Source organism: Catharus ustulatus, chromosome 6 (genome assembly GCF_009819885.2).
Source record: "Catharus ustulatus isolate bCatUst1 chromosome 6, bCatUst1.pri.v2, whole genome shotgun sequence".
NCBI classification, from domain to species: domain Eukaryota; kingdom Metazoa; phylum Chordata; class Aves; order Passeriformes; family Turdidae; genus Catharus; species Catharus ustulatus.
In genome coordinates, this window is record NC_046226.1 from 39,484,565 (window position 1) to 39,510,448 (window position 25,884).

Consider the following 25,884-nt stretch of genomic DNA (forward strand, 5'->3'; position numbering starts at 1 on the left):
AAAAAATTGAAGCGATCCATTTCTTTCGATGATAAGGGTGAGGTGGCACAAATGTCATCCAAACTGCTGAGCATCTCAGTATTGCCTGTGTTACGCTCACAGGTCAAATGCAGTGTGAAGTCAGTGAGAATATCCAACTGCCAGGGCATCTGGGCTGTGTCAGTGAGACTTGCTGCTCTCTGATTTCTTAGAGCTAGAAGAAAATTCAGTAAGTTGTGAAGTTGAATGCTTCATCCTCCTCCCTCACAAGCTTGAGGAGGTGACAGATGTTTCCTCAGGGCCTGTTATTTTAGACACCTCCATGATTTATATATCTCTGCAAGCCTGGTGGGTGGAATTGCATGTCACAGACGAGCTGAAAATAACTTGTGTATGCTCATATACAGACTCTGGTATCTGTTGGCCCATGTAGAAAAATTCCAAATGGAATCACATTATCTGTGCCGGGCAAATGCATTAAGATGTACTGATGGAGCAATGGTGGGTTAAAGTGAAGTTGAAATGTTCAGTGAAGACCACTGGCAAGGACTCTGCGGTAACATCGCACACAGCAGAACCACCACGACTTAGCTCTTGCGGTTGTTTTGCTAAGATAGGCAGTCACATATAGAGAAAAAATTCATGTTTAGAATATACAATTCCCTGTGGGATCATAGAACTGGACAGACTGTCTTTGGCCTCTGCATGATGAGAGGTTCAGAAGACACCTGGAAAGGTGATTGCAGAACTTTCGATGTGTGGGTCCTTCTCGCTAGAAGCAGTACTTGGGGAAATTCTGCTGTGCAACCTTTGAGTGTCAAGCTGTTAACACCTGGTCAAGCATTTTGGGATAGCCTAGTGAAAGAGGCAGACAAATAAATATGCTACATCCATGCATGCCCAGCACTCCAAAAATCTGTTGGGTGGCACTGTGTACGGCACATAGGTATGTACTGGGCTGAAAGCCCAGTGTCAAGGCTAAGATGTAAGAGAATGTTCCCAGGTGAACTTCTCAAGAGTGGAGATTTCTGCTTCCCTGCATGTGTAGAGCCCAGGGAGTTTCACCCAGCTGCTTATTAACTTTTCCCCTGAGTGCTGCCTGGCTTCCTTTGGGTACAGCTCAGAACCAGCGTTCTCTGGGAGATGATAATATTTTCCAAGGCTGGGCCATTCATCCATGCCAGCCTCTAGAGAATATGGAGAAACTGTGCAGAAAAGAGCCTGGGCACACTTGTCCACACCCTGTAGCCCGCAGTAGACATTCACATCCTGCCAAGGTAAACTGTGTGAGCGGTGCGCCTGATTCACAGCCAGTTCTGCAGCAAAAGCAGCAAGTGAAGAGTGGCAGAACTTTAACTCCTTGCAAGGGGCTGAAGACAGAAGTCGCAGCAGACGACCCAAATTATTGGCAGGAGTGTGTATCTCACAGGGTTTCCTGCCAGAGTTTCTGCTGTACCTCATGTCATCTCTGCACTTAAAGCCTTTTTTGTTTTAGGAGTTTTTTTGTTGGGTTTGGGTTTTTTTTTTCCCTCAAACATCACCTTCAAGCATTTGTTTCCACTTACCTGAGTGCTTCCCAAACACTGGGCTTAAATTTACTGTTGTCTAGTCCTCTTTGATCACCAATATGTGATGACTTAGATCTGGAGCCTAACCCAGTGCTTTCGCTTAGAAGTTGTTCAACCTACCTATTTAATTCCTCAGAGATTATCTGGATTCAGCATGTGTTCCTTTCCCTTTGGTCAAGGCCCCATGACTTTCCCCTTGCGTCTTCCAACTTCCCTGTCCTCATGAATGTTTGCTACTCCTTTTCCTTCTTTTGAGTCTCTCTGCCAGAAAGTGTCACACAAAGTGTTACTTTCAGATACATAGTGGGTGTGACAGGGATGTTAATTCTGCTGTCAGAGGTTCCTTTAGAAAAAATGTATTCTTTAAACACCCACAAGACAAAAAGGTTTAATTTTTAAGCTGACTGGATAAATAATTTGTCCACAGTCAAAGTATTTGTGATGATAATGGCGCTGTGCCCTGAAGGAATTAATTCAACTATCACTTTCCTGCTCACAAATACCTCAGTCCAGCGATGTCCCATGCTGTAACCCACTCGGAGACCCATGGTCTCGCTCTTGCAGGAGGAAAATGGTTGCATTTTGGAAAACTTGGGTGAAATTTGGCACAGCAACACAATTTAGACCCCTCTGTCCAAAACTTTGGATTATGTCACTGGGATAAATGGAATAACATTGCCATTTTGTCTGGGAAGATGTTAGATGGGTTTGCTCTTGCGATGTCTTGATGTGTGTGTGGCCGTATGGAAGTGTGACAAAGCTCCTCTAATCTTCACCCTATGACTGTAGTGGAAAAAATAACATAGAAATGTAATGTAATTGTTTTTTAAAAACTATGTTGTGTTTTTGTTGTTTTGGGGTTTTTTTTCAAACACCTCCCAGTTCTCCTATACTAGTTGCAGTCCAGGAAACTTTGTGTTTATTAAGCACTGTGTAAATTTGCAGCTCTCTATAAATGTAAAATCAATAGCAGTGATAACAGCAGCAAAGTGCTCTGTCCAGCCCTGGTAATAACCCAAGAGTGCTAACTTCTTTGTAAGGACACTTGCTTCACACAGGCACCTCCTCTCCATGTGAAAACACAGTGTACAGCACAGAAAATATTTGTCTTCCCTGACAAGACAGGAGACACTGAAAACATGTAATTGCCAGCAGATGACAATGGTGGACAACAACCTGAAGGACTCTTCAATCTGTTGTAGAGGCCTTCATCTCTCCACTGGGTGCTGCAAACATGTTCTCTTTTAGGAAATCAAAATCTTAGCAAATATCTGGTATCCTTTTTAATCTCTCCTCATAGCAGATGAGAAAGGGGAATCTCCAGTGAACTAATGTAGTGAGCAAAATTTTATTTCTGGAGGATCAGTAGAGAGCGAAAAAACAAAGGCTTGTGTGGCTGACCCCTGTGAATCGTGGTCTCCATCAGTGATGCCACCACCTTATGGGCAGTTTCTGGGGTTCACTGAGTGTGTATAGGGACCACACTCCCACCTCTCCCAAGGTGTCCTGGTGCTCTAATGGCAGCTCTGCCTGTTCAGGCTACCCCACTTCTGTCCAGACAGACAGGTAGAAGGGCTTTGGGCTTTTCACAGCTGGAACTTTACCACCAGTAGCAATAGTTAAGTATTTACTATGGAAAAATAGCTTGTACACCCCTAATGTCTGATTGTCCCCTCTACCTTCTACTGTAAAGATTCTCTCAATGGTGGAATTGCTTCAGAAGCTCTGGTTGGCTCCATGCAGTCTGCTCTTCTTCCCTTTCAGGTCCTGTTTAAACTTGATTTAGGGTTCCCAGGTAGCTTACAGCCATTCATCTGGCCTCTGTCATGACCTCCCTAGGGAGAACCTCTACAGGTTCTCCTTGTAGACCTGAGCACCCTCCTCCCTGCCTAGCACTGTCGGTGAGGCTGGTGTTATTTTGCTCCGTGGTGGGTCCACAGTCACCTTTGGGCTTTTTCTTTGCCATACTGCTGCAGTAAATTGAATCCATCTGCACATCAGTACCGTTCTCTTTTCTTCTTCCCTGATGTCTGCCTGCTAACACATCCCTAGGTCCAGTGACCTTAGGCACAGGAAGAATCCTCCTTAAGCCCGTATCCCAAAGGTGACAACTCCTGCTATTAAATAATAATCATAGAGCAGAGGGCTGGCAGGGACTGCAGGAGATGTCTGAAGCTGTTCAAGGTGGAGTCACCCAGGAGTAGAGCGTGACGTGGGCGTTAAATGCTTCCAGCAATTGGGAAGCCGCAGCCTCCCCAGCAGCCCCCTGCAGCCCAGGAGACCGTCCTGGAGAAAAAGCACTTTCTCGAGCATAGCACAAATCCTTCCTCCTGCAAATAAGGCTGATGATTACTTGTCCTTCTTCTGGTGAATCTGGAGTAGAAGTGATCACAGTTTGCATTATAGAACCTTTTATATAATAACAAAACAGCTTTTAGAGTAACTGAGAGAGAGGCGTTTGCTCACTTGCAAAGTCAGGAAATTCCCTGCCAATGGACATTCTTTGTCGGGGATCCTTTGCCAGCATAGGCTGAGCACTAAGCCCCACAATCTGCATTTTCCTTTTGAATGACTCCCACAAAATAAACCAAATATCACATCCAAGGAGATTTATTACATCCCTTCTAAGGGCGAAGCATTCCTCAGCTACATTCCACTTCTGTCTTTTGTGCTTAGGAAAGGGGAAAAAAATCACTGTGATGCCTCTGGATCCCACCCCTCCAGGGCTTCTGTCGTTAATAAAGTCGAGCAGCTGGAGCCAGATTTGTCAGACTAGTCCTGAATGGCTGGCTCACTCCTGCTGCAAGAGCAACACCATCAGAACAGTGCTAGGATTCCTGCTTCTGCTGGAAGACTAATAAGTCGTGGCACCACATTTCCTCAGTAAAACCACCTTTTGTTGTTCCCAGTGACACCCTATCTCCGTGCAGCAGCTTGCCAGAGTGGATCTTCTCGCTTCCTAGCAGCTTTGCCTTCTCCTGCCTTTGCATGATGCAAGAGTTTGCAATGCTTTTTGGGAGCTCAGATGTGCTTTCAGAGACTCTGCTTGAAGCAATTGCTCTCTCCAGGCTTTGCAGTGAAGCTTTTATCCAGATGTGTAAATGAGGATGTGTGTAGAGGGAGGGCAAGGTAGTGAAACCTCTGTTGTGTTATCTGAGCTTAATTAAGTTTCTCTCCTAGGCAGTTGCTAATTGATTGACCCCAGGACTGTAAAAGGGAGCAAATTTACCAGAACTCATTATAAGAGCAGAGTTTGAAATTTGAATTTTTTTGTTTTATAGATGAATACCTTTGACTGACGTCTTGCTGACTGATATTCGTGAAACAAACTCCGTTCAGCAAATGTTGGTAGGTGGATTTGGCTTTTGAAACCCAAATGAGAGAAGTGGTGAGTACACAGATGCCTGTTAATCCTCACTGTCCCTTGCCAGCATTTATAGGTATCACTTAACTGGAGCTCTGATGCTGCTTTCTGCCCCAGCCAAGATTATGCTAATCAGCTTGCTGTCCATTCCAGCAAGGTATCAAGTACATTTCCATTTCACAGGCTTCAAAAGCTTTTCACAAAATTGACAAAAAACCCCTCACCAAACCAAAAATCAGTTCACCCACCATAAAATGCAATCACCGCAGGTGTGGGTGAAGTCAGCTGTGCAACAGCACAGGCCAACACCCAGGTGCAATGGTGTAGTAGGTGGAGAAAGGGAAAAGATGCTGTGTCCAAGGGAGCTGCAGGAAGAACAAAGCAAAGAGGATTGTCTTTTCCCAAACAGCTGAAACATGGACTATACCAAATATTCAAAGATGGTTTCCAATCTGATGGTGTTCGCATCTGTCCTACACAGTCAAACTCCCATGTGAGCAGGAGTCACCCGAGTGACAATTGCCTTTTTCTCCAATACATCAGGGCACTGTTTGCAGGCCTCCTCTCCAAGTACTACTCTTTACCTTTCGTTTGACACAAAGGGAGCTCATCCTGTCAGGACTGAGACATAGCCAATGTGCAGAAAACGCTACGGAAAATAAGGTATGCAGAACAGTGTAGAATTGATATGCACAACTGAAGATGTGAAGGAGAAGGAGATCATTATGAGCACAATGGAAGAGCAGCCACTGCCCAGGTGACAGGCAGCTATTAGAAGGCCAACTTTCACAACCTGTCCAGCAAAAGCTCCTTTTATCACTTGGAGCCAGTTCACTGCAGCTCCTGTCACCCTTAAAACCATCTCAGCTGGGTTTTAAAGCTATTTATAGTGTGGAGGGGAAAGTCCTATTGTGTAGCAAACTCAAAAAGTAGTGTATGCACCCTGGATGTGAGAAGTTGCAGTATATTTGAAGTTTCTCCTGCCAGCCTGAGTTGCTTCCCTCTTTTTCCTTGCAAGGACAGACTGGTCCTATTCCCTGGACCTATTCCCTCCCGCTCACCATTCTCAAAGAAGATGCTCATTTCTCCTGAAGAGATTTCATGCATTCTATGAAGACTTTAAAAAATTTGATGGAACTGTGAACTGAACAGCAATATGGACAAACGATACCTGTCCTACATGGGTTTTACTGTGAACACAGTGAACACACGCTACAGTTATGATTGCCTACCCCTATCCTATGCTTGTTTGCCTCTAGGTCCTTCAGAGCCCTTCTGAGTTGCTTTTCTGTCTCTTCTGTTTGTAAAATCTTTAACATCTGTGAGCACTTACAGGAAAGTTCCAAGTTTCACGCTGTATTTGAAAGCTGTTGATTTGTTTGGTCTCTGGTTTAGGTAGTGGTTCCCAAGAATAAGTCCCTAGTTGCGGCTGTGAGGAAGAGGGACTGTTACTGCCTCTGTAGTGAAATTACATTTGTTGACCGGAAGAACTGACCTTCCAGGAGAAGATGTTACTGAGGAAAGAGAGGGAGCCAAGTGTCTTCTCCTTGGAGCATATGGACTTCCCCCTCCTGAGTGCACTTGTGACCCTCTCAACTGTCTCCCCTACTGATTGCTCTGTCTGCTTCTTTCTCTTTCTTCTTTTCCTCTCTCCCCAACCACACCCACTATTTAACCATTTAGATATAAAAATAAAAAATAAGAAAACCACCCAACCCACTAGACAGAGGGTTTGCTAAAGAAGGGTAATTTTAAAAGCAAGTCTTTGAGGTCAGTGTGTAATTGTACCATTGGGACTATGTGATCTGAGACAAAAATAATCCACTGGGTATCTGGTCAAGAAGGAGAGGACAGCAGCCTACAGTGAGGGAAGAGTGGCTTACATGGGATGGACCAGGCAGCAAAAGGCCAGGCAAACTACTTGCTGGCATCAGAATTAATATTTGTGTAGAATACTGCAAAATATTCTGTCTGCAATGGGATCATTACAGCTGTTGCTTGGGTCATGGCCTCCCTTGGTCTGTGTCAGGAGGGACTGGGAATTTAAAGGGTCTTCCACAAAAATAAAAATATTATGTGAAGTATATTTATATATTAACTTGCTCATGAGGAACATTTCAGGTTTGATGTGGAGTTTAGGGTGCTGAGGTTTTTTAATGGTTTCCATTTCCCATCCCCTGTTTCAGGTACTTTATGAAAACCTGAATTCTGCAAAGGGTTCATAGGACTGTAAGCCATGCCCTTGGAATAAAGAAGGATGTTTTCACCCCTATAAATAACAGTTCCTTTCTTTGCAGTTCCTTCTCAGTTATAAGTGCCAGCAGTGTTATGTGGGCCATTCATACAATGTATTTTACCAGTGTTTCCTTTAGTGCATTTGAAAAGAAGAAGTGAGCCTGCTAAGTGCCCAAATATCTCTGCCGTCTGCTAGTCCTGCGAATCCAATACAGGGGGTAGGAGGACCACACCACGGTATTTTGTTTTGTTTATAGTTCTGGCAGAGACAGTGGCAGCCCCCATCACTTGGAACTAATGATGCTAATTCTCATACTGGTGCAAAACACCAACTGTTTACAGAGAACCATGATTTTCCTGGCTTCAGGGGTGGCTTGGGGACACCAAGCAGACTTTCATCTCTGTTGTTCCTAAGACTGACTTACTTTCACACTATCCCAGATAAAAGCAACATAAAAATCAGTTTTATTGCGAAAGAAGTTAAATTTGAGAGGAAGGAGTATTCTTGTACATTGATGCCAGTGGCTGGGGGTATAGAGCTTTACCTGAATTGATGCCATTTGTATTTCCAAGGTGCCCAGCCACGAACTCTCCAAGATTTCACTGGAGTTCAGTATTTTCCTTTCTCAAACCACTGTCTGTGCATAAAAGGATTTCTTTTTAATCAGAGACCAGTGCTGGTTGCAGGGGTCTTTACTTTGTGACCTTCAATTCTGTTTCTAGGAGGAGACAGTGGGTTTCAGTACCTTCTTGCTGTGGCTGTTCCTGGGCCAGCCCTTCCCAGAACAGATGCTACTGATTCAGGAGGTCCTGCTGCCTCCCCTTTATTTAAGGGCTGGTTACACAGCTCCGCCAGGATCCATTGCCATGGTAAACCACATTCAGGGGATAAGGAATTTAGGGTTTGGAGTCATTGTAGACCAGCCCTGGAGACCTCATGCAATTGTTTTTCATCCCTCTTACAGTTCTGCTAGATTAGACACTTTCTGACTTGAATTTTAGTTGGGAAAGACACACAAAACAAAGAAATTTGTGTTGTAAATTAGATTTCTCAGATTTCAGTGATTTGTCATGGTAATGTGGCTCAATCTATGCAGTCATAGAAACATTTCACAAGTGTAAACTCTTCCAATGCTATTAACTTCCCCAGTGTGGCAGGGTACAGTGACTGTAGGAGGTAAGGCTAATTTCAAATCATCTGTGGTAGAAAAAAAACATGGCACCCCACACGGGGAAGCATTAAACCTACAAAATGAGGATTAATCTAGAAAGCATTACACAGTCCTAGAGATCTATTTGGGAAGACTGGATTCTTGGCTCAACTTTTGTGCCCCTGTACAAGTCCAATGGGGTATATGCTGCCTCTTGGTGCAGCCCAGGTCAGTGGGACAGCACTCACTTTCCTGTGTGCACTGTGCTTGCCCACAAGCCAAACCAAAAACTGTAATTCAGAACTCACTCAATGGGGGTGATCTAAAAATAATAGGATTAAAACCAGTAAATGATGGTTTCCCAGGTTTGCCCGCCTATGTCGGAGTCAGCAGGGTACATTTTCAGCCAGTTCCTTGCAACTGTCAGAAGTCACCTGAGAGCAGGGAAGGTGGGAAGTTTTCAGGACTTCAGGTGCCCAGGCTTTGAGAAAACTGCTAAATGTTTTGAAATACTTGGAGAAAGGAAGATCTGGCAACACTGTTAGCCCTGTTTGCCACACTAACCAGAATGTCTCATTTATCTTTTCCTAGTACATCTTTTCCTAGAAAAACTGGCTGCTCATGGCTTGGATGGGTGGTCTCTTCAGTGGATAAAAAATTGGCTGCATGGCCAGGCCCAGAGAGTTGTGGTGAATGGAGCTAAATCCATTTGGCAGCTGGTTGCTAGTGGTACTCCCTAGGGCTCTGTTTTGGGACTGGTCCTGTTTAACATCTTTATTGATGGCTTAGATATTGGGATTGATGGCACCCCCAGTAAATTTGCAGATGACACTAAGTTGGGTGGGAGTGTTGATCTGCTTAAGGGTAGGAAGGCTCTGCAGAGGGCTCTGGACAGGCTCAATCAATGAACTGAGGACAACTGCATGAGGTTCAGGAAGGCAAAGTGGGTTGTGCATAACCCAAACAACCCCAAGTAGCACTACAGGCTTGGAAAGAGTGGCTGGAAAACTGCCCAGCAGAAAAGGACCTGGGAGTGCTGATCAGTAGTGGCTGAACATGATCCAGTGTGTGTCCCGGTGGCCAAGAAGGCCAGTGGCATCCCCTGTATCAAGAATGGTGTAGCCAGCAGAACCAGGGCAGTAATCTTCCCTCTGTACTCAGTACTATGAGGCCACACCTTGGGTGCTGCATCCAGTTTTGGGCCCCTCACTTTAGAAAGGACATTGAGGTGCTGTCCAGATAGAGGGAGAGTAATCTTTTCTACCATGCCTACAGTGAAAGAACCAGAGGAAATAGCCTTACATTGAGACAGAGGTGATTCAGATTAAGTATTAGAAAAAACTTTTCACTGTTAAGGTGGTCAGACATTGGAATAGACTGCACAGGGAGGTGGTGAAATCACTATCCCTCAAGGTGTTTAAGAGGCACCTGGATTGTGCTGGGTGATATGGTTTAGTGGTTTAAGGGTTACCATGGTACTGCTGTGTGGATGTTTCGATGTGTGGTGATCTTAAAGGTCTCTTCCAACTTTGATGATTGTATAATCAGTGGATGTTAGAGATGCACAGGTGCAAAGCCATGGGCAGGGAGTTCTTGAACACTTCAAAGAGCCTCTTTCTCAATGCTACTGCCTTTGGCCATGTTTCATGCTTTATGTTTTAGGCTGCTGCTATACTCAAGTTCTTGATGGATCAAAAGCTGTACAGGAAATGGCAGCACCAAAGGGACCTTCTCAGTATGCCAAGGAGACACAGGCACTCTGAGACAGAGGACCCAGGGACTCTATTGCCCTCCCTTGCCTTGCCATACATATCTACCCCACAGTCAGCTGCAGAAACCACATTTCTCCCCGCTTCTGTTTCCTTGCTGGGCATCTCTTTAGCAGTGATGAGGGATTTGCTCAGTGGGGCTTACAGAAGGTAGCTGATAATTTTTATTTCTTTATTTCAGATCTCAATCCATGCATGAAGAGCATGCCACACTTGCCAGAAGCTGTATGAGACTTGCTAATCCAGGTAGTCCCTCCCCTTCTTTTTGCAAGTTGAGAAAGTCACACCAGGGGCAACTTCATTCACCAGGGCTTCTCCCAAAGTAGTTCTTGCTCAGCAAGAGGGCAGTTGACTGGCCCAGGTGAGCTCTCCTGAGGCTGGGAGAGCAGCAAGGCCAGTTCCCAAGAACAACTGCTGCCCAAGTGATGTAGACAGTGCCAGCCTCACCCGGTTTTCCTGCATCCCACCCAGGCCACATGCACTGCTTGGGCAAGGAGAGGAAGGCAGGGGAGTTCGCTGAGAGTGACATGTCTGTGTGTGCCTGACAGCATCTGTTGCCATGGCAATGAGTATTTGAGCCTGAGCCGAGTTGCATCTTCCCTGAAGTTGTGAATTGAGCTTAGCTTTATTTATTTAAAACCAACCATAATGAGTGAAAGAAGGACAAGAGACACATTACAAATCCCCTCGCACAGGACATAGCCAAATGAGTCAGAGGCACTGCAGGCTTTAATCAGCCCACCTGACGTCAAACCTCTCCATCAGAGGAAAGTGCCGCCTGGAAATGTCAACATGCCCAAATGGAAAGGCCAGAAGGTAAATCTTTTCCTGTGCTCACTCACTGAGTAGGAAAGAACAATTAAAATTCAGCCAGTTCCCTAGACACATCTTAATAGCACTCTGATTGAATGTTTTTCTCCTCCTGGTCCTCTCCCATCCCTGTTGTTTGCTGCCCGGGGACAAGACCTATTGGCTTGAAGGATCTTTCTAATGTAGCATCAAACCCCAGATCCTGCAAGAACAAGGTGTTACCACGAGCAACAAAAAAGGGCACTGTAGGAAAATTTTGTCACTGAAGTGACCTCTCCCATAAACACTGCATTTACCATGCCATGATAGTGGTTCTCAGTTTCACACATGTGAATGCCCAGGGGTAAAAAGAGCAACTTAGCTTGGACCCATGCCACTTGTCAACAGAAAGCTGGAATAAGGAAAAGCAGCAGGAATAAGACCATTTTTTTTGCCAGAGGTGTCAGCCACCTAAGGGTAGGTCAACACCAAACCCGACAGATGCACCACAGCAATAGGAAATGGTCATGGGCTGTAACAGATCACTTACTGGGAAGAAAAACCCTCTTGTATCCTTTGTAACAAAACTCAAACTTTGGGCCCCTGTAACACACACAAGGTGTGAAGAGCCCCCAGCTTTGAATACAAGAAGCCGGTTCTTGAGTGTATATCTTAAGCTAGGTGTTCAAAAGGGAGAGGGGTCAGCCAAGGACGCCTACAGCTTTATGTGCCCCTTTGACAAACATCAAGCTAGGAAGCCTAGGAAAACCATCCATTCCCAACCCACTGGTGTTTGCCAAGGGTGACAAAGGGACACATGCAGACATCAGGGAAAACAAGCACCCAGAGAAGGAGGAAGGAAGGAAGAATGTAAATGCAAACCGCACCACTTAAAAAGCAGGGCAGCATTCCACTTACTCCTAAGTGCTCCCCACACCCAGCACTGTACAGCAGCCAACCTGGTGGGCTTCTGATCTTCCCAAATCACTTAACACTTCTCCTCCTTTTATTTTTGTCCTAAATGTGTTTTGCTTTGGTGGCTGATCCTGGCTATGTGCCTGAGACATTACACTGGGGTTGCTTTTCTCTGGATGTCTGTAATGAAGGTTTCTTCCACCGTGCTCTCTTCCCCCTGTAGTGAAAGTCTGTAATTACCACTGAGGGGTGAGGCAGACAGCCCTGAAACAATGTCATTTGAATGGGGGGTGAGACATGCCTGAATTGCTGGGTTGTGCTTTTCTCCTCACAGGACTTCTTGGACCTTGCCTTTAACCCTTGGCAGTACAGGGACCATCGTCCTCCCACTCTCCTGACCAACCTGCGTGTGCTGTATCTGCTTGGTTCTGACTAGGGCAGATTCTGTTGGACGTGGCGAAGATGCAAGTGTACAACTTCTCCACCATGCTTGAGGGGTCAAGTGGCACAGATCTGCATGGATTGCCCTCTAGTCATTCATGTGGGTAACTGGGAGTTTGGAGTTGACTCTATATGGCACATACAGTGTGTCAAAGCAGAGTTGTTGCCATCCCTTGCCCTGACTCATCCAGTCCTATACCAGCAGCTCTTCAGCTGCCTCCTGTACCAAAGCCATTTGCTTCCCACTCCTTGATGCAAGGTATCTTTATGGTGTAAAATTCAGTCAGAGTGTGCAGCTCTTCATTCTTCCTAGGGAAAGATTGGAGTTGTAGGAAATGGTTAGGAGAAATGAGGTGACACATCCCCCTAAGAATGACTCTTCAGGTCATCTCCAGTCCTGTGAAGTTTGCCTGGGTCCCTTTCACAAGCAGGTCTTGCAACCATGAAGGCTAAAAGCCTAGTAAATGAGAAGCAGTGCATAGGAAACAGAGGTGGTACCCTCTTCTGCTGCCCTGCAGCTTCCCATTCACACAGTGTCTTCAAATGCTAACAGAGTGCTGGAAGGAGATGCCCTTATACTGAAGTTACTCTGCACCCAGTCAGCCTGAAACTTGTCTGATTCCCCAGGGAGACTGCCAGCCTATGCTCTTTCTGACATATAGCGCAGGAAGGGAAGCTTGCGTGTGACAGGGTAAAGGAACAGTCTTCTTGCCATGAAGAAACTAAGCAATAACAAAGAGATTTTTCCTCATTTATCAGTTATTTCCAAAGTGGTGAGTTTTCAGTTCTCATGTTTTGTTACAGTACCCCCAGTTTGGGGGCTTTGCTTTCTGACATACTGGCAATACGACATATAGCCACAGGCAGCTCAGCCACATTCCAGGAAGCTAAAGGGGTTCCATGAAGGGATGCTCCTGTGGTCTGGTGTCTTGTATTCAAGGCTTTCCTTTTCCTAGGTCTTTCCTCCTTCCCCATCTGTAACTCACCCCTTGTTTGCAAGGCTGATTTAAATCTATCCAAGGGCCCCAAGTTTACCCCACAAAGAATAATAATTGCAGCGCTGAGCTCTGTGGTTTCCATTTCATTCCCCACATAGCATTAGGGTGCTCACTGAAACCACAGCATTCATGGATCTTTGCCATATGAAAACATGCAATTAATATGCTCTTCACTTTCCCCTCTACTTCCTAAGCAAGATGGGGGGAAAAAGCACAAGTTGGGGTGCACATTTCCTTATGACACATATGTGTGTGTCTGCCCTTCTCTGCAGTGCTCCAGCATGGCTCACACCTGCCTGGATTTGGTGGTCATTAAAGAAGTGTGTCTGCTTGCAGGCAGACATCTAATTTGATGTTCTGTGTAGCTACACACAAAGCAACATGCAGAACACAATTAATTCAATCTTTTAGTTGTGGCAGCAGATCTATGAACATGCTGGTGTCACAGGTGTTACCCCCTTCTCTGTTTTTAGCAGGGAACTGCAATGGGTGTGATCTCTGTGCTGGCTTCCCTCCCTGTCCCACTGCTGCTTGCTGGTGGTGGGAACAGGTGTGCTGGGTACCTGGCTGGGAATGCACACAGCAGGAGGAAGGAAATGGAAAGCAGCTGAAGCTGTCTGGAGAGAGAAGTGTGTGTGCAAGAGAGAGAGTTTAAACCAGCCACTGGAAGAAAATCAATCAGATTTCCTGGATAAGGCAGGGCTATGGATCAGAGGGCAAAGAAAGGCTCCAGCAATTGCAAGTCCTTCCTCAAAAGTTAACTTTTGCTAGAAAATATTTTGCTGTATCTTTCCCTATCTTGACTTTTTCCTGGGTTTTTAATTGTCCCATAAAAACCTAAATGAAGAAATCACAGTCAAAGCGTTGGATATACAACTATTTGTGCCATGACACATGACCTGACTCCTATGAGTCTGTGGACTGTAGTACCTCTTCTTTGAACAAGGCTGTAAGTCTCATTTCCATCCTCACCTTGTTCTCTGTGGGTCTTCAGGAGCAGAGGGGACCTACAATGCAGCAGTTTCTCCCTCTGTCCATGATGAAAACAGTGAGCAAAACCACAGCAAAGCAATATATGGAGAAGTAATCAAATCCAGAGAAAAGACAAAGCAAAATGAAAGCAGGACTGTTGCAAAGAGCTACTGAAGGGCCAAAGTATGGAGCCTGCATGACTCCAGAAAAATTTCATGGCTAGGAAGACAGCTTGTGGCAGAAACTGTCTATTCCATTCATATGAATACCAATGATGGAAAAATAAACAGGACAAATGGTATCTTTCACAGACTTGAAGTAAAAGCTTGGCTTTGGTGGCAGTCCTAAAGAGCCAGCCTGACCCTCAAAGCAAAGCAGTTCTTACAGCATGAATCATTCCCATACGAGCTGTCCAGGCTGCAAACACTACACAGATGACCCCTCCTGTAACAACAGAGCCTGCATGCAGCAGACTAAAAATCACTGACATTTCACCCTACATTCCTCAAGAAACACTCATCCTCAAAGAGTCTGTGAGACCTCCTGGCACAGTCCTGGGTGGGGGAACCAAAAGCTTCAGCCTGGCTTGTAGCAGAATGGTCTGGATTGCCATGCACGTGTTCAAGCCTAGGGCCTGCTTACCTTGTCTTTTGTGTCCTGCTCACAACAATGCAGGGTGAAGGCAAAGCAAATGCTAAGTGGTACAATGTATGATGAGAGACTTGCAGTTCTCACTCCATGCAGTGGGAGCAGGACCAGGCAGGATGGAGCACAGGAGAGCAGGATCCCTTTCTTATGAGAAATGGACTGATGATTCACTTCTCAGCATGATAAAATTAGCTTGGTTGGTCATACATGTGTATTTGCAGTACCAAATATAGTGAGGCCAGGAAGACTTACCTGATTGTCAGTTTGACTTGTTCAGCCTGAACATACTTTATTGCTATTTCAATCTTCTGCTGTAATCAAATTGCAAATAAATCTAAGTATAAAATCGGAGAAGACTGGGCTGGGAAGGAATTTGTATGATCATGTAATTCAGCCCCTGCCCCAAGGTTGCTTCCTGTTTTGCTGTCTCTATGTCCCAGGATATGGCTGCAGAACTTGGTTTTAAGGATGCTCTAGTAAGGGTGATGCACCATTCAAATGTTGCAAGCGCTGCAGTTGCGAGGCCTCTGTTTCAGCAATGCCACTCAGCCTGTTCTTTTTCCCCTTTGCTGCAGGCACCCATGGCCAGCTGCAGCAGCACATCTGAGATTTTCTGAATTGTAATCACCTCCACTCAGCCATCAACAATTTACCTGTCTCCAGGTCTCTTCTGGAGCTCAAAACTGCTTGCCTACAGAAATAACTCTCCTTTTTGGCTCCAGAGAGTTAGCAGCAACACTCTTGGACCACTTGACATTTTCATTGCCTTTAGTGAACTACACTCATGTCTGACATAAGCCAAGTGTCCATTTCAAAGCGCTACACAAATTCTAGGGATGGGGGTTCCCATCAGATCTCTCCAAGATGTGACAGAGCAGCTTTCCTGTTCAACACCAAAATGGGATATTTGTTATGATTCTTCTTTGCCTGCAAAGGTGCAGCAGTGATAGGCAGAGAACCTGCATCTGGGCAGTTACACTCAGTAATAAAAGCACTGAATAGAAGCAAGGTTTCAGACTAGGCAATTTTTTTTCTGACATATTTTAATCTTCAGAATGGATTTCACAGCTCCTATCTGACTGTGCCAAAGCATTTTCCCTTCAGAGCACAGACAAACAAATGAGGTTTACTTTGCTTGACCTTTTCTGATGACACTGCCACCCATGCTGTGCAAACCGTAGCTGACACCATCTGAGCTTCCTCAGCCTGAGGATAAATACAGTGTGTGTCCTGAGAAGAGGCTTCCTTGTGTAAGCTTGGGTGAGGCACTGAACCAGAAGGTCTTGGTTTCACCAGTGAGTCTTCATAGTCAGGGAAGCGATATCTGTGTTTGGTTAGGGGCAGGAGGGGAAGCTGCCCCTACTGTGGCTCTCTCCGTGCTTTGTGACCCTGGCTGTCACTCCATTGCTACGGCAGGATTCAGTCTGTCAACTCCTTGTACCTGAGAACCCTGCTGACTGGAATGTTAAAGGAAAGGTTTCTTTCCCCTTACTTGGAGACAGGTTTACTTCTTGCTGAAGGGTCTGGACATATTTCTTCTTCCCATCCTACAGTGGCAAAGGTTTTTGTGTTTCCCCTTTTAAACCCACTGGCATCCACATTAACAAAGAGGTTTCTCTACCATTGAGGAAGTAGGAACAGCATTATTTTCTCAGCACAACTCCATCCTGGTTGAATTTATGTCTCTGACCTTTTACCCAAAGGCTCTTTACACTTGACTGAAACATAAGGTAAAAGTAAATGTAACTGAAAGAGCTCATTGTGTGTGTAAGTATAAAGGCTTTTGTGTGCAGGATGTGGCTGTTTGTGCAACCAGTAGCCAAGGAGCACCTTGGGTTGTGCTGTTAGTTCTGAGAGCCGTGGAGAATGTGGAGCAAGAGCCTGGATGGATGAAAACCCCGTGTCCAGTTCAAGCACAGGCTCCAGTCAGCTTCAAATCAGCACTTCTTTGCCAGGACCCTCACCACTGACAACTTCCCGTCAAGTTTCCCCCAGGAAAGATGTGCTGTGGTCTTTGGGTTTTTTTATCCAGATGCCTGTGACCAAGAACGCCCCTCCTTGGAGCTGGGACTCTGTGGAGCCATGAAAACAGGGACAGATTAATAAAACATCAGGGCTTCTTCAACGGGCTTATTATAAGTGGTTTTCCTGAGTGTTGGTTGGAGTAATGATCAGAGAAGACAGGGATCCATAATCCTGTTTATCTGAAACCATATAATCTTCCTGAAGCTCTTTAATGGTGGCCAGCTCTTTAATTACAGAGCAGCCACATGTGCTGCTGCAGCCAGGCCTACCTGCAAGCCCGCTGCGGGGAGCGGGAGCAAGGAGACCTCCCTGCCGGCTGCCCTTCAGGCTCCGACCCCGCGGAATGTCCATCTTTCCCGGCGCTGCTCCCCGAGGGATGGAGAGGAGCCCCGAAAACCGGCCGGCCGGCTGCTGACAGGAGAGTTTGTTCAGTTCGTCAAGCTGACACGGCTCTGCCGGGGACCAGCAGCGCCCTCGGGTCCCTGCGCAGCGCCTGGAAGAGCACGGGAGCCCCGGGCAGCCACCGGCCTCGCCCCGCCCGACGGAGCGGGGGCTGCCCAGGAGGCGGGGGCGCTGCCTCGAGGGGGTGTCTGCGAGGGAAGTCCCGCCCCGGCGGCTCCCGGAGAGCGGCGGGGGCGTGCCGCGGCCGCCCGCCGGCCCCTCGGCAGCGGGGCACTGACAGCCGCCCTGAGCGGCACCGGCGCGGCGTTCAGCTCCCGTGCCCGCCCGGCGGTCGCTGCCGCCCCGCCGCCCATGGGCCGCCGCCGCCGGGGGGCGGGCGGGAGCGTGCGGCCGCACTGAGCCCGGCCGGCCGAGCGCGGGGGCGGCCGAGCCCCGGTGCCGCGGGCACCATGGACAGTATCCTGGAGCCCTTCCCCGCCGAGCGGCTCTTCCCCGCCGCCGGCACCGGCTTCCTCGACTTCGGTGACTTCAGCGAGGCGGACTTCCTCAGCAATGTGGTAAGGGACCGCCGGCAGCACCCCCGCTCCGCCGGGCCGGCCCTGGCAGTGGTGACGGGACACGGCGGCGGGCTCGTCTCGGTCCCCGCCCTGCCCCGCCTGCCCCGGGGTGCCCCGGAGGTGCAGGTAGCCGGGTGCCCGCCGTCGCACAAGGCCAGCTCACCGCTGGACTGGCCCGGCCGCTGTTCCCCGAGGACACCCCGCCGGGGAATCTCAGGGCTCTTCTACACTATGGTTTTATGAGCTTGATGGCTTGGGAGAAGTGTGCGGTGCCAGGCGGTGACTGTACGACCTGCTATGTGTGAGCTTGGGCAGCACCGGAGGCAACCGGAGCCGGTTGCCGTCGGGAGAGCTTTGGGCTCAGCGCCTCCTCTCTTCGTCGCCTGTAACTTTTCCTCAGAATGGCATTTGGGAGATGAAGCATCTACCGCTTGGCGCTTTGGCTGGACTGATTTACTTTGGAGAGAAGGGTGAGGAGGAAAAGTGACTTGGGAGGAAAATGTGTTGCCAGTCTCAGGGAACCAATGGGGCATTGTTCACCTCTAGGGAAACTGCGCAGTCTCTCCCAAGAGTCAGACTCTTTGCTGCAGAGCTCGAGCTTTCCATGGGAGTTTCCAGGGGATCCTGCAAGCCCCTCTGCTAGGCAGGACCCAACCCTGAGGCAGAAGTGGGAAGGGCCCCACCCCAGAGGTGGTTTGGAGCGAGGGTATCTGGCGCTGGGCAGCAGGGCACTGCCTGAACGCGAGGCTCCGCCAGCCTCTGAGCGGCTGCAGCCGGGGGACAGTGTGCCTGTCCCGGACAGAGGTCTGAACAATGGCTTGTTACTCCCCTTTCGCAGTACTGGCACCTCCCGTGTTCCCCGTGTAGCACTCTGAGCGTCCCTGAGAACTACCGTTGCAGTGGGAGCTGGGAACAGGGAGAGGGTGAATCCACTGATAAATCCACTTCTGCTTTGCTACACAAAAGATATCTAAAGCCTTTTATGTTGTCTCCTTTGTGAGGGAGACGGTAGAGATGCAGAATTTGCATAAATATTAAATGCACTGCACCAAGCAGAGGCACACAGGGTCTGGGAAAGAGATTATGGAAGCAGCCCCATCCCTCAGAGATCTTGCCAACTCCTAATTTCCGAGATAGCACTGTGCCTCAAGGACTGATTCCACTAGGCTCTACCAGAGGCAACAGAGTCTGCAGTGGCACATCACCCCAAGACGGAGCACTTGCTTTGCCTGCTCATATCTGAGAGACTTGTTGCTAGGAGTTTTGTGCTTTCCCTAATTCTGTACACATCCAGCATGGATGAAGCTATGCTGATAGGAAATGCTTTATGCCAAGACCATTTATTCCTTTACCAAAATGAAAATAGTGTGTATTGGCACCAGCCCTTTTACCAGGTGCAACATGGGCTGCGATCATAAAGTTAGGGAACCCTTAACCAATATAGGTTTTCATAGTTAAACACAACTTCTGCCTGCAAGCAGACCCCGTGAAAAAGAAGCTTTTGTGTAAGAGTGCCATCTGGTGCCACCTGCCAGGACAGTGTGTTTAAAGTGTGTGGTGGCCGTGAGCAGGCTGGCTCAGTCCTGCCTCATTTAGATGGCTTTTCTGCTTGGAGAGCTGCTTCTGGAAGCAGCTTGCCCTTGTCTTCTCATTTAACTGTGTTGCAGTGACTCAGGCCTCGTTGTGCTCAGCTGACAGCAGAAAAGCGTTTTTTTAAGGCTATTTTTTTTTCCCCTGTGGATTTTTTTCCCAACTGCCAGCACCACAAACTTCTGCTGGAGTGAGAGAGTCGAGCTGAAACCTTCTCTTCCTGCAGATGATACATATAAGAGATTCTGTAGCTGCTTCTCGCCTACCAAATCTGTTGGTGATAAAAGAGCCAGAACATAATACATCACCCTCTTTGTTCTCACTCTGCATGACAATGGAGAGGATGGAAGAAATACACTTGGATTTTCTTACTAAATTCAGCAAATCTCCTGGGATCTTGCAATGTGTGGAGAAGTTCTTTTGACATAGAACTGTGCAAAGCAAAGCATCACCGTGCACAATAGCTCACAAAGTTGCCAGTGCCTTTGCTTCAAAGATGGGGTAACTTTTCCAGATATTGTTCAGCAAGCATTTTTCTTAAAATGGGCCAGGCATTTCAGCCAGAAAATGTCAGTATGAAATTTTAGTGACTATGATTTCCTCTTTTCAGAAAGGAAGCAGAAAGAAAAGATGGATGAACTTTACTGCAGAGTCTGTGCTCCTTTGGGGCAAGAATTGCGTGTGTCTAAACTACTCTCTTTTCCACAACCTTGGCAGTCCTAATGAGTAATCTTGGTCTTTAAAAAATGGCTCTCTGTTCATCTGAAGCTGTGACAAAGAATTAATCAAGGCACGTCCGTAGATGCATCTTCAGAAAGATCCGTGTTCTTGCAACAGGAGGAAAAAAAAAAGAATGCGTGTGGGCTGCCTTTCAGAGACATCTGTCCAGGTTGTATGAATAGGTTGACAGAAACTTCATAAAATTCAGCAAAAACATACCCCGACTCCTGCCTCTGGGATGGATGGATGGATGGATGGATGGATGGATGGATGGATGGATGGACTGATCCACCAGGAGTCATGGGGCACTAGTGTACCGCAGTAGCAGGCAGCTAGGAGCAGGAGTGACGTGGTAGACAAACACGGGGAAGTGATTATCCCGTTTTTCTTGAGAATTGTAAGACTGTGTCTCAAATACAGTGTCCAGTTTTGGGCTACCTGATAACAGAAAGACATGGATAAATCTGAATGCATCGAGGGGGTTGTCACCAAGGTAGCTGGGAGATGAAGAATTTCTCTTGTGAGGAGTAGCTGAGGGAGTTGAAATTGCTCAGCTGGAGAAAAGGCAGCTCCAGGAGGACCTCACAGAAGCCTAACTTCACAGCTGAGGAAGTTACTGAGAAGATGAAACCAGGTTCTTTCATAAAGTGCATGGCAGGAGGACGAGTGGTCAAAAACTGGAATGGGGAAGGTTTAGACTGGGTTTAAGGAACTGATTTAGCACTGTGAGGATTTTGTTGTTTTTTTTTTTTAAATCTTACAGAGAGTGGTATCTGCTTGCTAAATGTAGGGGAAATCTCCAAAGGACACAAAATGCCTCTCTTCCCTTATTTTCTGCTAACCAGACTTAACATAGGATGGCTGCTAACAGCACTGTCAGTCTCCTTTTGCTCAAGGGGCCACATACTGCTCTTGAACTTAGACAACTTTACTCATCTTTTTCTCCCGAAAGGACCTACCATATATGAAGCTAATCCTTCATGCAGTGCCTGTTTATCAATTTCACCCATTTGTGTCTTGCCCAGTGCAGCATTTCTGATCATTTCTGCAAGTAGCCATCTGTTTGGCCAGTCTATTACAACTGCACTCAGAGAGAGCTCTTACTTTCTCGTTCACCTCTTATCAGTGCTGTGAAACTCTTCAAAAGACTTATCTCTTGAGTCAGATTCACCACTGTGCTTCATTGGGTTTGTGGCATTGGTGTCAGAAGGAAGCCAGAATAAACCAACCAAACAGGAGTCATGTGTTTCTTTTTAACCCAGTACCCCAGTGGGTTTGTTTATTCCTTCTGTTTCTGTGTTTTATAGTGCAAAAAACACCTTCAAAGATGACTTTGGATATTTATGCAAACACAGCTTTATTTTGACTCTATGCTTTTCAAAGCATATACTTTACCTCCTTCAAGAGACATCAAGGCAAGAAAATAGCCTGCATGCTCACTCAGGTCTCCGCTGTTAGAAGCTGAGGAATAGCTGTTCAGACTGTCTCAGGAGGGCTAACCCAGCTTTTCTGGGGAATGCACATTAATGCACTCTTTCACTGTGTGATCCTACATGCCCAGGCAATATGACAATTGGTGTTTTCGGGAGCCTATAAAGGGACAGCAGAATGGGAGAACTGCCTGTCTTTTGGGTTTGCTCCTTGAGTGCAAACTGGGTGTTGGGCATACTGTGTGCTCTTTCCTTTAATATTGTCCCGGCCTGCAGGAGGAGGAGAGTGGCAGGACTGTACATAGTGAGCAGGCTGAGTGTGTGATGCTGGTGCAACTCATAGGGGAAGCTTCCCCTGAAGATGAAGAGAGGCTATTCACATGGATGACTATCACTCTCACAGGAAGCCTGTGCACACTTATATTCCTCTTATGCCTACTACAGGGACATAAATAGCACTTAAGTGGTGCTTAGGTGTTGAACTGACCTTTGGTCTGAGCAAGTTTCATGCTCTGTAAACTCCCTCTCACCATCTCAGTGCACAATAAGGATGGAGAACTCAGGCAGATTTGGTCACCCACTTCATCCCTTGGAGTTGCTAGACAGAGGATCTCTGCTGTAACAGGAGACTGCATCTCCAGGACTGATGGTAATCTTTTGTGGGGACACATGCAGCAAGCATTTTGGCCCTCTGTTCCTGTGCCTGATAAAACTTGGTCAGTAACACATTTATGGTTAGTCTGCCAAGTACTGGATATGGAAAGTCTATTTTCTTTAAATTTTTCTTGAAGCTTGCTGGCCAGATTCTTGTAGGATCTGGAGCACAGATAGAGACCTGATAGGGCCATCAGACCTGGCCTGATATAAATGAATCCAAAGATAATAGTTCACATATCTTTCTATTTCATTAGTCTCTTTGGATCTATCTCATGGTTTCTGCACTTTGTGGCTCTGCTGCTCCTTACTATGTCATGGTGGGACTTACACTTGCAGAAGTGCTAGCAGCAAGATGAAACTAGAGCTGAACATGGATCCATGGATCACTGAGTCTGGGTCTCTGAGCATCATTGCTGTAGAGTCACCACCAGGAAAAATGTTTCCCTTTTGGTAAAGAAGAGGGGAAGAGACTTGAATTCAGTTTGGAAGACTCTAGGTCAATACTTGTTCCAGAGATTGTGGATCATTTGTGTGTTCTGTCTGCCAGAAAATTGATAAACATTTGGGATACTCTTCCTAAATAAACACATTCATCTGTTGGACATCTGCCTGCATGTGCTGGGAACCCATTGTCCTAAATTATCTTCTCAGCCAAAGTGGGAGAATCCATTAACTGTGTTCTCAGAACTAGGAAAGAGGCTGCAATTTAGAGCAGGAGTGCAGGAAGGCCTATGTCCAAAACAGGGTTAAACAGTGGAGACAGAGCCATCATCTTGGTCGGGAGAAGCAGGAAGGTCTTTGGTGAAGTGCTTGCAGAGTAAACAAAGGGAGGGTTTGGCAGGGGCTAGAAGTACATCTGTGCACACAGTCCACTCCCACCAAGGGAGGGTGTCATCAGCACCAGCTGGGAGATGCTGGAGTTGTGTACTGCTCAGTCCATGTCTGCCAGGTGATCCTCATCCCCTATGGCATAAGGCAGCCGTTCAGTGCCACCACTACCCCTTTCAGAGAGGGACAAACCTGACGTCTCATTTGTATCGTTCAGGCTGTAGAAAACCTCTAAGACTGGCCTACTGTACCTCCTCTTGGTACCAGTACAAGTGGACAAGCTTATACTGTATGCTGGCTTCAGAAGCCACCATAGTGTGTGGTGGCTTCTGAATCTAGTGAAATATATTGTGTTCATTTATGCAAAATGTCTTCTGCTGCTCAGGAGCTCATCTGGTACTGCACTGGTCTCATCCATGACTGGTGCTGTGCTGGTCCTATTGGTGCTGTGCTATTCTTGCTGAAGCCTGGAATGGAGCTGTCTCTGGTAGAGCAGGGATAAGGGAAGAACAGCATTTTCTGCAGCAACCCCTTAAAGGGGAATTTAGAACTAGAACTTTCATAGCCACATAGCCTACTTAAAATATGGCCAGGCTGACACCTCTGTGACTTAGTGCTGTGTTTCCTCTGCTTGCTCCCTTTTTTCCTCAGCATTTCTCTATAGGTTTTAAAGTAGTATTTAATTCACATTTAGTAATTACTTATTTACTATTTAAAGAATTCTCAGTGTTAAAGGAAGCAAATGAAAATGCTTAAAACTCTCAGCAGTTGCCTTTGGGACGGCCACATGGCAGATCCTCTGCACATAACCACAGGCAGGATTGTTCTTGATATAACAATTTGATTCTCAAGACTCACTTGTTCCAGTGCATTTCAAGGAAGGAGTGAGTCAACTCACGAAAGCTTATGCATCCTTGTCCTGTTGTGGACAGTCTGCTGTAAGAAACGAGATGGTTCACAAGAGCCAATAGGTGACTCTCCTTGCTGCAGAGTTACAGGAAAACAGGTAGGGCACCAGCAATGAAGCAAACCATTACAGCTCTCCTAGGAAATGCCCAAAACCTGTCTCCTGGCCTAATTTGGCTCAGAGATTTCCCAGGGAAATTCCAGGTCTGTGCAGCAAAATACGATGCAGTCACTTTTACCTCACAGGCAACCTTGTGGCCAGCATTGTTCTTCTTCAGGAGACATGTCTGCTGGAGGAGCCAAGTGTGTTAGGTCCTCAATTCCAAGCCAGTCTTAGTCCCGGGATTACTACATTCCACCAATCCCAGTTTTCTGCTAGGGACTGTATTTACACATCTGAACTGCTGGGACTTGTCTCCACATGGGATATGAGAAGTGAGAACAAAGGTGGAAACAAAGTCATCTTTCTCGGCCGACCCCCATGCTGGGCTCCATCTTTTTCCTGCTGCAGCAGATGACTTCTGTGCAAACAACCTCAGTGTACTTTGGTATCCTCTGACTGAAATAATCAATCCAGTTTTCAGCCTGACACTAGGATGGAGTGGGTGCTTGCATGGAGTTCTTCTCTTACTTTCTCCTGTATGTGGAGCTAAGTTGTTAGGTGTTTCCTTGGGTTGGTGTTTGCATGTTTTGCAATGTTCCTCAGAGCAGAAATATCTGAAAGGTTGTGAAGAGCCAAGGGCATGGCCAGAGTGGCAAGGGACTGCAAGTAACATGCTGAAAGGCAGGCTGTGTCTGTCAACCCAGTTGCTCCCCATGTCTGCCATGCAGTGTTTACATCTAACTTATTTCCAGCTGCTCAAGAAAACAAATTTACTTCTGCTTTCCTGTATGGTTACATCATTCAAAGTTTTCCTTTCCTGTACTTTCCTGAACTGACCCAAACACCCCAGACTTACACCCTCATCCACCCCTTTCTGACTTCTTTATTCACCTTTTTTTCTCTTTCTTTGTATGTCTCCTTTGACTCTTATTTTCTTAAACCTCTCCAGGGCTATCTGCCTTTGAAATCATGTGGCCCTGCTCTGGTCTGGTCTGTGTCCAAGTGATAGATGCTCGATGCTTACTTGACATATTGATTAGCCAGAACAAGGTCTCATGAAGAAGTGCACATATCCACACACTCTTTTACTCCTTTCTTCCTTGTCTTATTCTATCTTCCCACTTTCTAAGACTGCAAAAATTCCCCATACAGCACTGTGCAAGGCTATTCTCCCTGAAACTGCTACGTAATCTAAACTAGTACTGGAGTAATTAGTACCATCTTTAGAGCCTTGTGTGAGGTCATTTATTGTGATCACTGTCCAGGCTATTCCAGAGGAAACTCACCCCTGACTACCTCAGCAAAGTTGCTTTTGGCTTCTTTACACTGTGACTTTGTCTTGATTAGGAAAAATGTTCATTTAGGTCAGTCTGGCTGACCCGATTAGCAAAGCCTGCTCAAAATGCAGTTAGAATTTTTCCTAGAATAGATGCAAAACATAATGCTTTCAGCTGAACAATTTGTGCCAGGAGTTCCCCTGCAACAGGGATATCAGGGCTCCCTTGGGAGGAACCTGGCAGCTAAGGCTGGAGGAGTACTACAACTTGGGCCTGACACCAGCTGTGTTACACAGGAGAGAACTGGATGCTACATTGGTTGTGGACATTCCTATTGGATTATGAGCATTTCTCCTGCAGGTGAGCTTTCTTAGATCGATGCCCAAATAACATCCTCCATGCTGGCTCCCCACCACAGTGTCATGGGGTCACTGGCCCCTTTTCTCGATGGCATGGCACATCCAGGGGGAGCATTGCAGCTCAAGAATAACTTATCTCTGCTGTTTGAGGCACAGGGGGTCTACCAATGGAACCTGCTCTGGCTCTGCAGTATTTGCAGC

General features: G+C 46.7%; 1 protein-coding gene across 4 annotated transcripts in view; it reads left to right on the forward strand.

Annotated features, from left to right (window-relative positions):
- Positions 1–25,884, forward strand: part of CREB3L1 (cAMP responsive element binding protein 3 like 1) — a 64,445-nt gene that overhangs the window by 419 nt on the left and 38,142 nt on the right. For 3 of the 4 annotated variants that reach the window (XM_033063146.1, XM_033063148.1, XM_033063147.1), the window contains exon 1: positions 17,664–17,813. In XM_033063146.1, the coding sequence (XP_032919037.1) occupies positions 17,706–17,813 (108 nt within the window). In that variant the 5' untranslated portion in view covers positions 17,664–17,705. Of the gene's footprint in view, positions 1–4,828; positions 4,936–17,663; positions 17,814–25,884 lie in introns of those variants that run through there. The other variant, XM_033063149.1, reaches the window with a different exon arrangement.